The 18,774-nt window shown below is 43.7% G+C and overlaps 1 protein-coding gene across 1 annotated transcript; it reads right to left on the bottom strand.

The window, feature by feature from the left end:
- Positions 1–9,921: 9,921 nt before the first annotated feature.
- Positions 9,922–17,876, bottom strand: GCNT2 (glucosaminyl (N-acetyl) transferase 2 (I blood group); the record flags this gene model as incomplete). Its single annotated transcript, XM_039711991.1, is given in 8 exon segments — positions 9,922–9,956; positions 17,007–17,161; positions 17,163–17,265; positions 17,268–17,314; positions 17,316–17,508; positions 17,511–17,584; positions 17,586–17,606; positions 17,608–17,876. Coding segments are annotated over 8 exon segments (897 nt in total), but the record flags the coding sequence as incomplete, so codon positions are not given.
- Between the last annotated feature and the right edge of the window lie 898 nt (positions 17,877–18,774).

Below are 18,774 nucleotides of genomic sequence, written 5' to 3'. Positions count from 1 at the left end.
CTCCCGTCCTCCTTCTTCGCTGACCTTGCTGTCTCCTGGGATGTTCCTCCCAAAAGGTTCTCATTCCTCTCTCCAGCTGCTGGTGATGTTGGGTGAAATAAATGGGCAGGAGATCTTTCTCCTTTTTAATGCCTTTATTAAGAAGAATCAGCTCAGGTGGGGAGAAATCGACGGGTTGCGCCCTCGCCGCCGTTGCTCCCAGGCGTGGCACGAAGGAGGAGGACGATGCAGTTTTGTCCGCTGGTCTGCAGACAGAACTGGGGACTCTGTCCTCACGGGAGAGTCGTTGAGTCCTTGGTTTGTTTGTTTACAAACCCGGGAGGTCTCTTTAATCAGTTTCTTTTCAGGTTAGGGTGAGAAATAAAAAGATTCAAGCAGGTACGGGACAATGCTCCCATCCTTAGACGTCACTTTAAGTCACTTTGTTGGCTCATGATTTTAGGGGTTTTTCTTATAAAAACTGTAAAACTAAAAATCCAGGGTGCACTGCGTTTCTTATTTGCATGCTGTCTCTGGTGTCACTGCCCATCTCTTTACCCTGGAGGGTTTCCCTTGGTATCTTCTTGGCATGCGGCTAGCATCAGGGAAACAATCAGTTAATCACCTGCCATTAACAGGTACTTGAAAAAGCTTTCCTTCAGCATCGAACTTAAAGGAGGCTGACTCGGTCTGGCTTGGTTTTTTTAACTCTGAAACTAAAAAAAATTACAATTTTCTATTCATAACATTGGGCAGTAAATTCTTTCCGCTTCTAAAATGCCTTATCACAGAGGTGCCACCACTGTCTCATGAGTTCAGCCTTGGCCAGCAGCAGGTCTGTCCTGGAGCTGGCTGACTCTGCCCAACATGAGGGTAGGTCCTGGTGTCTCCTCTCAGAAGCCCGCCTTGCCCTGGAAGCCAATGGAGATCTCAAAAAAAGGCATCCGGATTCCTCAGCAGCTCTGCTGAGGATGCCACACACAAGCGGAGCGATGGTGGTGTTGTGCTAACAGGGCACAATCCCCAGCCCCAGGTGGGGCAGCCTGCCCAGCACTGCACTGGGTGCAGGCCTTTGTGCTGAAGGCAGGCTTGCTAACTGGTGCAGGTGCTAATTCACTCACTGAGACAGGTATTTCCATTGATCATTCTAGTTTGCACAAAGTACAGAGTTTGGTACACTCACTCATCGTCAATACTTTAAACTATTTATACATTTTAACAAACTAAGGCAGAAGCATTCATTGGTAACAGAACTTTTCTATAATTGGTACTTGACCCCCCCCCCCGTCTTACTTGCTAGTTTTATCTCTTGCTTCTCATGCTAATCCACAGCACAGTCCACAGGTGCAGTTCTCTCCATTTTAGTTTAAGTACCTAACCAAATCAGGTAGAAAAGTTTGGTGTTTCCTACTTAACACTATTGTTTTGCCTTGAGTGCTTATTTCTAGGCCTGTTTCCAGCCTCTTCAGGTGCCCCTCACAAGAATGACATTCACACACCAGCCAATTGTTAGTCATTCTTACTAGTGAGCCTCCATGCCCACACAGCAAACCACCACTGTGCTGGTGGCCGCCAGCCATGAGACAGCAGGATTTGCTAGGCAAAGACCTTTTCTTGGATGACCCTCTGTTACCAAAGGTCTGAATCTTCCCTGGATTCCTAGTGTAGGGAGAGGATGGAGATGGAAAGCAAAGCCATAACTAGAGGGTGGCACTGTGAATCTGGAGCAATGAAAATTGGTCTTTGTTTAAATCCATTGAGAAGGATTTGCAGAGGGTCATCAAAAGTCCCACATTACTGTGGAGTAATGCCATCATATTGCAAAAGTTCCATGCTGCTGTCTTGTCCTGGTTTGAAAAGACAGGAGTCTGTGAAGGAAGGCAAAAGCCTCCTGTGAAATGGAAAAGGTAAACCCCCTCCTTCCAAATTATCACAATTTCAGAATTAAAAGGGCTCTCAGGCAAAGATATGGGAATGGGAATAACAGTTTTTTACTAGGAAGAAAAAAAACTAAATAACAATGTAACTTATCACAAAAGTTTCATACCTTCTTGATGTTTTACTCATAGGTAGCTCTTCAGAGCACTAACTCTTTCTTCCTCACAAAGCAGAAAATTTACTCCAATTCCCTTCTCTACTAGCCAACCCACTATTTTATAGCACTCTTCTTCTCACTGGTTGCCGCTGTGGCCTGTTAAAGTCAGGCCTGCTCCTAATCTTTGGTAATTGGCCCAGCTGCAACACCTTAGGGGTGAGATTACTTACTGCACTATCTTTATTTTCTTATATTCTATTTCCCCACAGAGTCATGCCAGTAAAACTTTTTTTAAGCATTATGTCAAGCTGTTAATTACATGTTTGTGTGATCTCAGGGTGGTTCCTGTTGAAAGCTGAGTGTGTTGATCTACTCCTGCACATCACAATGTAACACTCTATCATGACCTCTGAATCAGTGTGTCCTAATGGGTTGATTTTGAGACCATCCTTCATTTTGTTTGCAGCACTTTCATTCATCATTTGGTGCTGCTGGTGTCACTGCTGACCTCACAGCTCATGTAAGACAGAATCTTTGATGCTTTAACTGAGTTAGAAGCCAGTGACTGACTCAGAAGCCAGTCAGCAGATAATCCTACTGGCTACTTCAGTTTTGTGCCTCTTGTGGCTATGCTATGATTTATTCACGGGTGCCAGTGCTTCAGCCTTGAATTTGTGGCTTTCAAAATGATGGGTTTGTGGTAGCTGTGTGCTCACAAATTAAGTGAGACAAGTTTTGAAGGATAAGGCAGAGGAATTGATACAGCCAGCAGAGGAATGGGATGTGCAAGAGAGAAAACCAAAGCAGACTACAAGCTCACTAAAGTGTGTTTGGATTTTTCTTTGTTCTGCAGAGGGGGGGGCCCCTGGAAGCGTTCCAGGTCAGGCTGGGTGGGGGCCTGATCTTATGAATGAAATTCCTTCCCATGGCAGGGATTTTGGAACTGGATGATCTTTAAGGTCCCTTCCAACCTAAACCATTCTATAATACTATGATTCTATATACACATTGCTTTCATTACTTAAGTGAAGTTGAAAGACGAGAAGCTACAGACACAGGAGCCCAAGCTGTCTCTGGGGAGGTGCACCACAGCTGCTGAACTGCTGTCAGTGTTGTGCAGGGGAGTCTAACCTTCCTTAACATCCTTCCTACCAGACACCCCTCCAGTTTTTCATCATTCCCTGTCTTGTACTACTATTTCAAAGTAACACCAGTATGGTGAGGTCTCACTGGTTTTGATGCAGTTATTCAGTTTGGCTGCCAGAAATCATTGTTTTGTCTCTTCTACATGAATAACTACTGTTCTTTCTACAGAAAAAAAGAGACAGATGAGGCAGGTGTTGCACTAAAAGATCAGCCACACAGTGAAAACAGATTAATTTCCTTACAGAAAAGGAAATTTCCTGGAGTAGCATTGATCAAAACAAAACAAAATTTTAAAATACCCCCTTGAATAACATGGACAGAAATCTGTGATGTTTTTCTGGATTCTTACTTGAATAAGTAATATAACCCATAATGTATCTGTATACCCATAAAAAATATCTGTATTTCTTCAGGTTCAGAGTGCTACATGCCATTATATCCATAAATTTCAAACTGCCAAGCTCATTGCTTCTGCTGAGTGACATTTTGCTATTCACTTCTGGAGTCTGAACAATGAAATGTGATGTTTTTTGTACTCTGGGCTAGTTTAAATACTCACACAAAATGGTGAGCACAGCTTTATTGTATTTGGGATTTTTCAGTTTGGGAGATACTCAGCTTGTATCAAGGAGATACCTTTGGGCTGGTCCTAGACCTCTCTTAAGTTCTTTAGTCTCTATACCTTCCTAAAACTCCCTATTTAAAATAATTACTAACTCTGCAATACCTCTCTCTTCAGCTTCCTCCATGACAGCAAGATTGCAAAGCCCTCTTCTCCCCTCTTCAAAATGCTAAACAGAATTTCTTCTCTGAAGGTAAACTTTTGGTGCCTCTCTGCCGGAACCTGCATCATTAGGTGCTGGCAGCTCTAAAAGCAGAATAAGCTGACTGAGGCAGATCCTGTCTGTTCAGAACCTTCCCTGCAGGTTACCAGCCACGCTCCAGGACATCTAAATGTCTTGTGTTCCTGTTACAGAACTGCTGCAGTTTGCAATCCAGTTTGTTAAAATACCCTGAAATTAGCAATGTTTTCATAAAGTTGGTTGTAAACTGCTGTTATTCAAGAGTTATTCTTTGAGCTATCACTGCTCACTCAGAAGAAAGGCAGGAGAGCAGCACAGTCTCCCTAGATTCAGGCATCCCAATTTTTACTGCTTTTGTGCAGCTGACTAGACCACTCAGCAGTGGTGCTAACATGCCATGTGAATATAACCACAAGAGCTAGAGGAATATGCATCCATAGGTTGGCTTCCTTGCTTTGTTTTTTAGGACATGATGTCTGATAACCATGACTTTTGTCTTCTTTAGTGTTTGCCACACTAAAAAATTCTCAAGCCCCATGGGGGTTTTTTGGGGGTTTTTTTTGTTTGTTTGGGTTTTTTTCCCCTCTGCAGCTTGGCTGGTTGAGATTTTGTGTACTTTACAAAGAGTTTGAAAGGAAAATCTGCTCAGACGTTGGATGGCTTCCCTCTAGTGGCTGCTACTGTGGAATTAAAATAGGGCTGTGATCTACCAAGCCCAGAGCTGTGTTTGGTCAACCACTGTATGCCACAAAAGTGAATAAACTTGGGAGCAAGTCTTATGCCACATCAAGGTACAAAACAAAAACACTATGCTATTGCCAAAGCTTGTTTACTGCTTTTTCAGTCCTGAAAATACTTATCGTCCCCACTTTCCATCTCTCCCTCTGTGTCCTTACACAGGACAGTCTAAGGACACTGATGAACCAAAAGCTGCATGTAAATAATTTTTTTAATTTTAAATATTTTTTTTCTAGTTCAGTTAGTCGGCCAAGTAAGACAATTATGCAAGCCCCTGTTTTTCAGACATGGACTCTTATGCCTGAAACGCTATCTAATTTTTCTAACCAGGCACATGGATCTAGTGAAAGATCCTTTTTGCTATTTCAAACCTTGTCCCAACAGATATTTAAAGAACAGGTATGATCTGCAATCTCTATTCTGTTTCCAGTAGTTTTCTGTTATTCTCTGTAGTAAATATCAGTATGTTTGACAAAGCTATATCTATATGTATAGCCAGCAGTTGTATTCCTGTGTTTAAGATCTGGCTGATTTGGATTCATAACACTTGTCTTTTAGACACAAAAAGTGCCAGGAATGCATGGCTGTGTTTGTATTTTTGTAGGAAAAGATAGCAATGACAGGGTAGCAAAACAAAAGTGGTAGCTAGAAAATATCCCATTAAAAATAACAAAAATGGAAAGCTTCTGCAGCTGCAAGAGGAGCTTTGCCCTTGTGTCTCCTTTTGGGTCTCTCATACTTTGGTCTTCAAGTGTTAAGTGATTAGCAGGCAGTATGAGACAACCCAACCCAAGCTGCATTTACAGAACATCCCTAAAAATCCTGTCTCATGAGTTTATGCGCTGACACAGCAGAAATTAAGATAGCTACTGCTATTCTCTTGAGTGCCTTTAATGATGTTGTAGGCTGGGGTGTTGTCACCTGAAAAGTCCAGTTGAATTTCCTCTGTCAGTGAAGAGAAACCAATACTTTTACCCACACTAGATTTTCCACAAACTAATTCTGGGTGCTGTTTGTGTATTTTCACTGGTTTCAGTATAGTTGTGTTGATGTGAAATTGCTGTCATTGAAACTGACTGAAGTTCTCAATTTATTTTTCTCATCAATACACATAACTATGTTATGGATTAACGATTCTTGAAATCAAATATTTGTAGGAAGAAAAAATTGAGAAAAACGTACACATTACCATGACAACCTCCATGGCTCTCTTCCATATAAATCCACTTCACCACTTCCACCTCCTCATCATGTGCTGGCCATGGATGCTGGGACATGTGAAACCTGGTAACAGAAAATCGAATAGTCCTTTGAAGAGCTTTGTGTTCAGGTTTATGTGCACTCTCTGGGACCTTTCTCCACAGAACTGGGGTAAAAATGCTTTGGAATGCACATCAATACATGCCTGGCTGCTAACGTGGTTGTTGAGTTTCTTCACTGACAGCAGCTTTCATGACACAGACAAGATGTCAACATAAAAGACCTAAATATTTCATTTGAGAAATAAAATTCCTCTTCTTCAACAGCCTCAGTATGATACTGCACATGATCATTCCTGTAACCTTCCCAACCAGCAGTGCCCTCCAAGAGCTATTTGAACACTGGGCCAATAACACATAGAACCTTCACATTAATTTAGAGGTAAGTACTGGATTTTTGTGTTGTGTTTTGTTGTTTATTTGTTGGTTTGTTGGTTGGTTGGTTGGTTTAAGGAAAAAGACTAACAGAACAAATTCAAGTATGATATAATTGGAAGGAGTTATTGAAACTCAATTATAGCCTATGATGTTATATAATAGATATAGATTTAGGCAGATCACAGGACCTATCCAGGATATAAACAGGTTAGAATTTATCCTCTGCTTGTCACTAATTATCACCTTCTACTTGTCTCTAAAAATACCTTTTACTAGCCCAGGTTTCTCAAAGTCCCATCCAACCAGGTCTTTAACATGTCCTAGGGAAGGGGCATCCACAACTACTCTTGAAAACCTGTCCAGTGCCTCACCACCCTCACAGTAAAGAATTTATTCCACATATCCAATCTAAAACCATCTTCTTACAGTGTAAATCCACTCCCCCCTGTCTTATCCCTACATGCCCATGTAGAAGGTCCCTCTCCAGCTCTCTTACAGACTCTCTTTAGGTACTGGAAAGGTGCTCTAAGGTCAGCTGAGAGCCTTCTTTCCTCCAGGCTGAACATCCCCAGCTCTCTCAGCCTATCTTCATAGGAGAGGTGCTCCAGACTCTGATCATCTTTATAGTCCTCCTCTGGCCTTGCTTCAGCAGATCCATGTCCTCCTCCTGCTGGGGGACCCAGAGCTGGATGCAGCACCCCAGCAGGTTCTCGTGAGGGTAGAGTAGAGAGAAGTACCACCTCTCCCAGGCTGCTGGCCACGCTGCTTTGGGTGTAGCCCAGAATACATTTGTCTTTCTGGGCTGCAGGCACACACTGCTGGGTCATGCTGGGCAACCAACACCCCCAAGTCCTTCTCCTCAGGGCTGCTCTCAATCCATTTTCCCCAAAGCCTGTTTTTGTCCTTGCAACCCGCACAGAAGACCTTGCAGTTGACCTTGTTGAGCTCCATGAGGTTTGCACAGTCCCATCTCTCCAGCCTGTCCAGGTCCCCCTGGATGCCATCCCTTCCCTCCAGCGTGCTGACTGCACCACACAGCTCGGTGTCACCAGCAGATTTGCTGACTCAATCCCACTGTCCATGTCACTGACAGAGATGTCAAACAGTGCCAGTCCCAATACCAGCCCCTGGGGAATGCCACTTATGTCAAGTACCATGCCACAAAAACTGACTCATGACTTTTAGAACAAATGAAAAAAGGCTGTATGATCCAACTGCAGAACTACCATAGCACTTTGCCATAAACAGCAGTGTGTGTCAGCTATAACCAGAACTTAATAACTTTATTTTTCCCCTTCTGTATATTGCATTTATCAAACAAAGCAACATGCCAAAAAGTGTGGTTTTGTCCCAGGGAAAATTCATAAAAATATTACTTTTTCACAGAAAGCATTAAGGTAAAGATAACGCTTTATGAAAAAGAAACAGTGATGGCAGGGAATAAATGCTTTAAATAGCCTGGGATGTGCACTACCATCCCAATTAAAAATCTGTTCATAACAGATGGCAATAAATGTAGTGTGTGGGAAGTTTTGAAAAATGCTGATACAATGGCAAAACAGAAAGATATCTGACAAAACAGGAATGACCCCAGGACATCCACAAAAATACTGGAAGGCACTGCCTTCCAGGAATACAAAACTACTGACTTCACATTATTCACCATCTCCCAAATTGAGGAAACTAGGCATCTTTGTAAGTTATTTAAAAAGTAGGGTAAAGTGTAGCTCAATATGGGAAAAAAATGTATCATATTTTTCTTTAAATAGTTGCTTGAGCAACTGATTTCAGATTCAGAATTTTCCTGGGGTGCTGTTCTTAAAATGACAGTTTGAGAAGTGGTACTGCTTATAAAAGTTAAAATAAATTTTGTCATGAGCTGCTCAGTCTACTTTTGTTCACCTCTTTTCTCCCATTCCATCACATTTAGCAGAGTTTTATCCTTGAAAACCAGGAACAGGAAAGGGTCACCTCGTGGGCAGCAATACTGAGCACTGCTCTGGAAACAAGTTTGCTGCCCCCAGGCCTTAAGAGCAGCCCCCAGCAGCACTGCACTGCTCAAGTGTGGAGACAGCCACAGGCGAGACTGGTCAGCCCCTCTGATGCCTTTAATTTCCTGCCTTTTCTTAGTGGTGGAGGTTTGGAGGAAGGAAAAGCATTGCTTCAGAGCCTGGACCTTTCACAGGACAAAGACAACACAACCCCAAAGGCAACATCCCCTCTAAGCCCTTCCCTTCAGCTTTTTTGCCATTACAATTCCATTGTGAGCTGTTCTGCGTGTGTTGACTCCAAGAGGCAGCCTTGCATCTTCCCTTCCCTTTCCTCCTGGCATCACCACCACAGATTATGAGGACAAACACAGGCAGCATACACAACAGGAGCCACTGCACCCCCCTTTCTGTAACATGCACACTTAAACCAACATTAGGCTGGAAATCTTGCAGCATAAAAGGCTGCCTGATTTGCCTTGACTTTCCAAATGTCATACTAGTGATTCCAGGATCAAACCTATTTACCAACAGACTAATCTCCACCAGCCCCCTGAAACAGCCTGCGCTTCTCCTTCAGCATTTCTAGGCAAAGGGACAATTTCTTTACACTCCTATGCCACCGGCTGATCCGAGCTTTTCTCCTGCACTTCACAAGCTGAGGCACGGGAGTTTGCTCTTTAGAAATCTGCCTGAACTGTTCCTATCCTTGGGAATGTTATTCTGCAAGACATGACTGAAATCAACAGTAACATTTGCTGGATGCTGGGGCCATATATTTATGTCTGGGAAATGTGCAGGGCTTGAGTTGGGTCACATGTAAGTGACTGCAGGACACTTACAATTGGCAGGCCCATGCCCCAGTGCTGCCTGCCCCTCAGGCAGGGTGCCTGCCTTGCCAGCAGCATGCCATGTGCCCACTCCAGCCCCGTGGCTTTCAGAGAGCCCCCACTGCCACCACTCGTCCCCAGTGTGCCTCAGCAGCACAGCATGACCAGCAGCACCAAGGTGGCCACCACCTTCACCCACCTCCGTCACAGTGCCCACACTACCAGCCTTGGCACACCCCTGGGCTGGCCAGCAGCTCCTGCATGATCCCGTTCCTGAAACCAATGCCATGAGCCACCTCCCACTACAGGGAAGGGCAGTCTCCCCACCATCCACAATCCAGCCCCAATCCAGTGTTTAGGAAGATGGAGAGAAGCTGATGAGCAGTTGGGGGTAGGATGAAAAGGGTGACCTCTTAGCCCTGTACAGCAACAAGAATTTGTCTGACCAGGTGCATAAGATGGCATGCAAGGATGATTTGCTCTGGAATTCTGGTTTGTCTCTCTTCTTGTTTGCCCGGCAAGACAAGTTATCTCACCTGACCAGGGAAGGGAGGTAGCTGGTAAATATGGGGGGGCAGTCCTCAGAAGAAAAGATTTTCTTTCAAGATGATTTTGCAACAATGGAGGAAAAAGAAAACCAACACCCCTCCTTAAATATGTACAAAGGCTTGATTTCATATTGTGCCACCAGAAATTTTCATTTCAGTGGGGTATGCAAAAGCAAAAGTGTGTGTGTGGCAGAATGAAGGTTTAACTAAAATAAACTCAAGGTTGTTGAGCTTCAAAGCAGACCTCAGAAGCTGGAAAGAAAGAATTGAAACTCAGAAGAAACCCAGAAGCTTATTTAAAACAGTGTTCTGATTTAAGGCAATGCATTTCATCTTCTTGAGCTGTTAGGCTGCTGACAATCATAAGAGCACTAAGCTGCACCTCCTGTGTTTAAACATCTGATGGATAATAAGAAAAAGGTCTCAGTTCTAGTAGCTTCATCTGATATGTTTTGGAGAAAGCTTTTCTGTGCTGTTTTTGACCCATAAATTAATTCTAGTGGAGGAGCTGAATTCTAGAGGGCGGTTCAGGAAACACTTGCTTCTCCCAGTGGGAGTGAGCTAGACTTGTGGGGACATGCTGGGTGCCAAGGACAGGCAACAGGAGAGCTGCTCTGCAGGAGCTGCCAGTGTCCACCCCAGTGCCCATTTAGGCATGGTTCTGCCAATTTCCACCCTGGCTGTGTGCTGGCATTGGGGTTTGTACCTCAATGTGTGTAACACTGCTTTAGGTGTGGTCAGATGAATTTGCTCATAGGAGAAAGGAGGGGATAGGCTCAAGTGGACTGGCTGGATCTTCACCCTGAAAAAAAAAAACAGGGCTGTTGGCAACTCAGGATCAGGGAATGTGAAGAAAAGTCTCTGTTACTGCTGGACTGAAGTTTCTTTAGTTACATGCATGAGTTATCCCAGACATTACCTGATGCTAGTGTTTAGAGAGAAAAACAAATTTTCCTTAAATCACTCTCATCTAATTCTGCACTTCAAGGAGCTGTGTTCTTTGAAGCCTCTTACACCGATGTCTGATGGTTGAAAAGGTAAAGGAAAACCAAGTGAGGGGCATTTAGTAGCTTTTCCAACAAGTCTTACTGAAGACATACCCATTCTTATCCCATCATCACTAAGTGCTGTTTCAGTGAGAAGCAAACAGTTGGTTGTGAAAAAATAAAAGATTATTCCTTTGCAGTATTAAATTCCAATGACTGTGAATTGCAAATTGACCAAAACCTGCTTTAAGTTATATCTTCTCAGGTGAACTATAATATCTGCACGGGGGCTAGAGGACAAGAGTAATTTTTCAGAATTTCTGCAATCAAGGTGTTTTTGTGTTTGCTGCAATGGTGTTGCAACACTTTCCTTCGAGCAGATTTTTCAAAAGAGGAAGGTTTTGATGGTGAGATTACAACAACTTTGTGGGCATGAGACTCAAAAACAGTCACAGGAAAATCCCTATTTTTTTAATACTTTATTCCTATGAGAAGTTCTTGCTCAATCAGGAAGTCTCATTAAAATAATGAAGAAGAGGAACAAAAGAATGAGGATTAGTTATATGAGTAATGATGAAGACATAGGTACAAAATACCTTTTTTCTAGAGCATGGCTTATTCAACCAGCATCACTGTCGGGAATAATATTTCAAAAACCTGTATGTCTCTGTCTGTCTGACTTTTGAAGGGTGGGGACTAAGCTAAGGAAAATTAACAATTATACCAGGCAGAACAGAGCCACATTAGTGTATATTAGTATAACGTGTACATTCCAGGGAAGGTTGTTTTCCAAGAGCCCGTCTACAAATGACAGTGGGATGGAGAGGTACCAAAATTATTTTGAATTATTAAGTTGCTCTGGTGAAAAATTCAGTGCAAGCTAAAGCATCTGAAAAAAACCCCGCAGGTTTGTCTGTTCGAGCAACTGGCCACGTAAAAACTTAAAAACAAGGAACGGCTAACGTGGTAGCATGCAAACAGTGCTACTCAAAAAATTCTGGTATTTCTCTTTCATCTCACACTCACATCCAAGGGGTGTGAATGAGGTGTTCTTTGACAGCTAACGGCTCTATTTTCTTGTTTTTCTGTATACCATTCAGCTCCCAACTGAGGCATTGACAACAGGATGGTGCAGATATACTTTCAAACACTCCACCCACAACAGAACTATCCACCATTTTCATTCCTTTGCAATAATAGACAAAATTTATGGCTATATTAGCAACCTTCTTCCTGCCTGGAGAGAGCTGAGGTGAGTCTGATTCTTTGAGTTTAGACAGACACAATAAGCGACTGTGTCAAAGCCACTTGGAATTGTGGCTGGCACACAGCTGTGTGAATCCTTGGAAAAGTAAGCACAAGGTAGAATGGAACATCATCTTCCAACGATTCCCAGTTTTGGTGTCACATTAGCAGCAACAAAAAATACACTGAAAGACTGCAGGTTTAGGCTGCTCATGTTCTCAGATGTCTCTATCTGATGGAAAGCAGCTCTGCGTTAATGTGACTTACCCTTTCAGATCATGAGTCTGGGTCTGGGCTTTTGGGCTGGCACAGGACACTGTGGGATACCTGCTCTAGTAATCAACCTCCTATTCACACTGATGCAAACGTTTATCAGGCTTGCAGCCTGCAGTGATGGCATGCTGTGTTCCCCATGTCCCTTTTGAGCTGGCACAAGAGCAGCCGTGACACGGCGCTCCTTTCCCACCCCCTTTCCCTGGGACAGACGCCCCACATTTTGGGGAAGAGAGAGCAACCACACGTGAGTGTCTTTTCTTGCCTGGAAGCTCGGAAGGGCTGCTCCAGCATGTCGGCATGGGCCTGCAGCCGTGTTCAGTAGCCAGGACAGAGCTGGGCACTCGCCCAGGGTAGGGAGTGAATGGGTGATTGCTGTGCCAGCCAGTTGTTACAGGCAAACCTTCTCTTGCAGCTCTCATCCTGAGGGGATTGCTAAGCATTTAGCAGCTCTTATATTTCCATTGGTAATACTCACTGAACTGCCACAGCAGCTTAGTGTGCTCCCACACCGCCTGCAATAAGTGCATCCGAGGAGATACAAGTGGTGGGATGAGGTTATTGACGCTGGGCTTAGGGTGAGATGGGAGAATCAACGCCTGGGTGTGAATGTTCTCATGCAGGGTTTTGGGGTTTTTTTGTGGTAATCAGGAACAAAGATCATGGATGAGTACCAGACCCTGCTGTCCCTTACACTTGGCATCAGGGAATGAAAACAACAAGAGGTTATTGACGCTGGGCTTAGGGTGAGATGGGAGAATCAACGCCTGCGTGTGAATGTTCTCATGCAGAGTTTTTTGGGGTTTTTTGTGGTAATCAGTAACAAAGACCATGGATGAGTGCAGACCCTGCTGTCCCTTACACTGAAAGCAACAAGAAAGGAGAACATTGGAAAACTGGTCCTCACAGCACAGCAGCTGTTGCACACATCCTATTAAAGCAGGTAGGAGACAGTGCCTCAGATATGTTTCCCAGGCTGCAGTAACAGCTCTGGTGTCTTTCTAACAGTGCAGAGAGGACAGAGGCCAACTTGCCAAGAAGCTGTCAAGAGGGACTGCAGGAAGGGTTATTTTGGCAACAAAGAGCTTCTGGTGCTCAGGCATCTTGTGCACACTCACCCTTAGCAAAGACAGCAGAGGTGACAGTGGAACACCATTCTGTTATTCCAGAGGTGAACCAGTTCTGGAAAGCAGAAATGAGTATATAATTTCACCATTTTCTGCCCACTTCTGTGAATTCATAATACAAGCACTGATCCCCCTTGTAAAAGCATGCTGGTGTTTCTGAATGAAAAGTGCTGCTATTATTTTCTCGTAATAGCAAGAATGACCTTTATTTTCCCTTTATTTCTTTATTTATTGAACAAGGTGTAAATTGCTGGTGACCAGCAGAGATGTATGTCAGTGGACACACCCCTGCATACCCTGAGGGACTGTTTGCACTGAGACTGCTTGTGTCCCAAATCATTCATATGCTGTGATTATATTGCATGAAATGAGGGCAGGAATTTGGTCTGGAAGTAAGGGGGCTCAATAGTGCGGCCTGGGGATGTACACCTCTCCCATGGCCATCAGCGCCTGTGGAATTCCAGGGCACCGGGAATACTTCTTTGCCTGCCCTGGGGTGCTCTGACCTCCAGGGGAGCACTGACTTTGACCCTCATTCATGGAGAAAGTTTCCTAAACTTCAAGATAGACTAGAATCCACTAAAGTGTGAAGTAGATTGTAGAGAGTAGTGTAGGTGTATCACTTAGGTGAGAAATTTAGGTTTTGGGATTTTTAGTGTGTTGTGGGTAGAAGCAAGATGGAGGGCACAGGGTGTCATCCTGGGTTTCTTCTTCATGCTTCTTCTTCCTCCTTATTCAGGGGTTTGAGTGGCATTTTGTAATTGGGTGGGAAAATCTGCATTGCAGGCTCTTTGGGATCAGTTATTTGGTTAAAAGGGGAAATAATCTAGGTGTCAGTTCTTAATTGGATAATTTAGTTTTAAAAGACCTTGTAAGAAGAGATTGTTAGCCATTTTTGCGGTGCTTTTCCAGTGCGCTGAGCCTGGTGTGGACAGAGTGCAAAACTTTAGATAAGATAATAATAAGCAAGAGCCTGAAGACCAAAAAAATCCAGTGCGTCTCTCCCAACACAAAACCGCTCCAGGAGGGTCTCCCCCAACAGGGGAGCCCCCTGGGAGGGCCCAGCCTGTGACCCAGAAGCCAGGGACTGGGCAACAGGTACCCCAACAAGAACCCACTTTCTGCTTTATATGAGCAGAGGGAGGAAAGGTGTCCCAGTGGTAACACAGCTGGCCTGGGATGTGCACAGTGTAGGTGTGTGCTTCTCCAGAGTCCTGAGGAAAGTCATTAAGGGCCATTTCAGACCTACATACCTTGGAAATACTTTCGCTTAATTCCCCCATGCTTCTCTTTCTTATCTGAAAGGTGACTTTCAAGAATTTTCTGTCATGCAGGAGTCATGTGCAAGATAGGCAGAGATAAATACCTGAGATAAATACCAAAGATAAGTTAAAGCTGTTATTTGAAAACCAGCTGAATAGGATTGAAAGTCTTTAGCCTTTAAGGGGGTAAGAAAAAGTATTGGTCTTCATTACATTACTCTAGGCAACAAGCATGCTATTTTAAGATTTGTGGGCAAGTCTTGTTTTATCTTTTATCTGGACTGAGATTATCATGCCTGATACTGATACCGCAAATAACTGTTTGGTTTAGTTGTTTCATGGTATGCTATCCATCCAAACTGGTCCTTAAATGACTCCTCTGCTTGCCTGGAGGCCTGCAACTTTTTGTTCTAACAGCTGGACCAGGTCCTGAAATCATTATCTCCCTGTGATATACCTGGAAACTTAAAGGAAGTGGCTTGGTCAAACTTGGACAGGAGTTTTTTGTTAGAGCCTGGAACTGAGTCACAGGCTAACATCCCACACACTGAGAGGGGTGACTTCTCAGCCCAGAGCTGCCCAGCACTCTTGGATCTGACTTGGATACGCTCAGGTGAGTGTCTGGCTGAGTGTTATCCTTGTAAGTTTGGGTTCAAAATCCTGTGCAACCACAGCCTCTGGGCACATCTGTCAGAGCCACATGGCCACTTTTGGACAGGCAACCTAATGTGATGGCAAGGAAAAAAAGGAAGAGGAAAATAAACATGTGTGCTGTGGAAATGTTATATCTTTCAGACACAAAAAGAAAAATCACCAAAAAATATTATGCCCATACTGGAAAACATACAGTGGTTATCGTGGAAATAACAATGAAATATGTAGGCTATGTGAGTGACACAGTGCAGTCAACAAATGTCAACCACCTAAAGCTTTCTGACTGTGGAGAACATATCTGGTCCCAGGTTTATGGCTTCTGAGGCAATGGACTGTAATAAGATCACAGCAACCAGCTTCCTGGAAAAGTGATCTAGCCACAAATAATACATGCTCTTAATTATACTACAAATATCTCAATCAGTAGTCACTTGTGCTTCTTGTGCAGGCCAGTCATAAAATACAGTTAACAAAAGAGCAAGCACTATGCTCATAAAGTTATGTGATAATTTGAAAGTTAAAGTAAATGTGTTCTGCCTCTGTTACTGCTCCCTATGCTTATTCCCCACAAGTTACAGTAGGGAAGAGGTGAAGAGAAAGAAAAAGACAGGAGAAAAAATTTACCTGTGCTTCCATTCCTCATATCCCCGCTTTGGGCTGATATTCCTGCTTTGGGCTGCTGGGAATCTCCAGGCAGCTGGGAGCAGTAGAGCCCTACCAGTGCTTGTAAAAGCAGCATGTACAAGGGTGAAATCCTGTTCATCTTCCAGTCCTTTCCCAGCATGCAAACAAGGTGAAAGCAACAGTAACTACACACAGTAAAGATGAAAATACTGTTTCTTATTCTGCTTCTCTGCATAAATTCTTGACCTTGTGCAACAGAGTTTAGGCAGTAGTTATGAGTTCCATGGATATTTTGCAATTGCTATGGGACAGCTGATGTATGTGGTCCCATAGGAAAGCATGTGACGACTAGAAGTCGACTCCAGCCTGAATTCAGATTTTCTGGGGGGAACTGACTTCAATTTGTTGGAAAATAGAATATCCCACACGAAAATTAATATCTTGTACAAAATTTCTTCACTACAATGCTTGCATAGATTGCATATTTAATCTTTTTCTTTTCATCATCTCATATTTTACAGGTGAATCAGCTGAAATGTCCAAGGATTTCTGTTTGGACTTAGATCCCCAGGCATCTTTCTGCTCAGACATGGAACAGTATTGCACATTCTGGACAGCACAGTCACCTTTCCCCCTATGCTCAAAAAGGGTCAGTTAGATTATTTGATAGATCAGCCTTATATTACAATTAATTTTTCATCTAGATTTTGACAAAATCAACTTCAGATAATGTTTCTACATGTGCATATGCACCTATGAAATAGAATTATAAAATGGTTTGGGTTGGAAAAAGACCTTAAAGATTTTGTGGTTCCAAACCCCTTTTTACAGGCAAGGACACTTGCCACTAGACCAGGGACCTCAAAACCCCATCCAACCTGGCCTTGAACCCTGCCAGGGATGAGCCATTCACCATTTCCCTGGGTAGCCTGTTCCTTTACCTCACCACTACAGTAAAAAATTTCTCCCTTACATGTAATTCAAACCCACCCTTTTCAAGTTTAAGGCCATTCCCCGCCATCCTATCACTGCATACTCTTGTAAGAAGTCCCTCTCCAGCTTTGCCCATGAGTGAAACAAGCACAAGTGTGTGTATCTACAGAAAAAGCATATGAAAGAAAGTATGCTCACCTGGGATCCTGCAGGGCATCACCCAGGAGTGCCCCTCAGGGCTGTTGGTGTCCTCGGGCCACGCCAGCAGATGGAGAACATGCTGGTCCTGCAGCACGAACCCCACAAAGAGCCAGGTGATGGCCATGGACACAGAGCCAAAACAGGTGGTCAGATGGCCATTTGCACACACATGTCCACAGCGTGAAAGAAAAGGAAGACTATAATTGCTCCCTGTGCACATATTTGGTACAGGTGGTGACCTGGGGAGGTGGCAGCACCCTGGTGTGATGTTCTTGCCCCCAAGGCCCTTCAGCAGCTGGATGATCCCTGATGTGCTTCAAGGAGAGGTCCTGACCACAGGTGTTGATTAGGAGCACCAGGGCATGGCCAAGGCCAAGCATGCAGTGGAAGTCAGCCCACAGGTGGGAGGTGCTGCCCTAGACCACCCTCTTTGCCCAGGAAACGAGGGAGGCGCCGAGAAAGCAACGCTGCCTGCTGGAAGGGAAATGGCTCCTTGAATGACATCCACATGGACACCATAGACATTCTGGAGCATGAACAGCTCCCTGAAGAAAATCTCAAAGGTCTCAAACTCTGTGCAATGCCATGAGGTAGGCGAGGGCGCACAGCGTCCTCAGCTGTGAGGGCACAGGTGATGCGGTGGTTCTGTGTGATGTACTCTGTGCAGATGGGTTCTCTGAGTGGTAATTTCCTTCAGAAGGACACCTTGTCTTCAATAAATGCTTTACAGCCTTCTGCTAAAATCAAACTCACTGAGAAGTTCAGCCTCCAAACAGGTTTTTGTGCTTACAAATTAACAGCATAGAAAACAAATGGAAGTGAAACGCTGTGACGCAGAACTGCAAAAAGGCAATATCTGATGTTGCACAGAGGAGCAATTCATTGCTCCTCAGAAAAGTCTCTCTTGAAATACACCATCAGACACCACCAACAGCTTGTTTTGATGGCTGTGCTTGCTTCCTGCTGAAGAGCTTGTGGATCCATCTGATGCAGAGCGTGCAGCTGCTGCCCTTACTTTCAATATTAATAATTGCACAGTCACTGATGTAGAAGCAGCGTAAGTGAAGAACAACTTGCAGATGCAAGCTGCTCCACAGCACCCTGAAGATTAAACAGGCATATTGCATAATTACTGTCTTGCCAATGAGCAGCCGGCACATATTTCAGAGTGTCCCCAAATTCAGTATATGGGTATGTTCTCAACTGCTTCCTCGCCACTCTCCCTGCATGTATCATATAGCTGCTAAAATTTCTGTCCATGTAGCCTATGACAGGAAAACCTCATATTTATCTCATGCCATTCTTTTTTTTTTTTTTACTTTAAGGATTTTTTTAACCACCCCCAATCTGTCAGTCATCAGTGACACATTGGGGTGCTTCTGAATTGTGAAAGACTTGTAACATGAAATAAATACTACTTCAATATGTCTCAGTGACAATTACACTACTAGATCAAGCTATGTAAGCTATTGTGTCCTTTCTGCTCTTTGATATTCCAGATAAATACAGTTTCTAGAAGGCAATAATCAGAAACCCAGTTCAATACATACCATTTCCCAGTGAAAGAGCACAGGCTGAAGAAGAACCACTCATCCACCTCTGTATTTCTGTCTTCACTATTTGTCATTTCTCATGTAAGGCCACCAATATTCACATATAAGAAGCAGGAGAATTTTTGCCCCTGTGTCAAACTATGTCACAGTATCAGTTTTTTTCAGCAATATTTTCATTTGCACATTTGAAATCTGACAGTTTCTACTAAGAG

This window comes from Passer montanus, unplaced genomic scaffold (genome assembly GCF_014805655.1).
Source record: "Passer montanus isolate IOZ18808 unplaced genomic scaffold, ASM1480565v1 scaffold26, whole genome shotgun sequence".
Lineage (NCBI taxonomy): Eukaryota > Metazoa > Chordata > Aves > Passeriformes > Passeridae > Passer > Passer montanus.
This window is presented reverse-complemented; position numbering and strand designations above follow the sequence as displayed.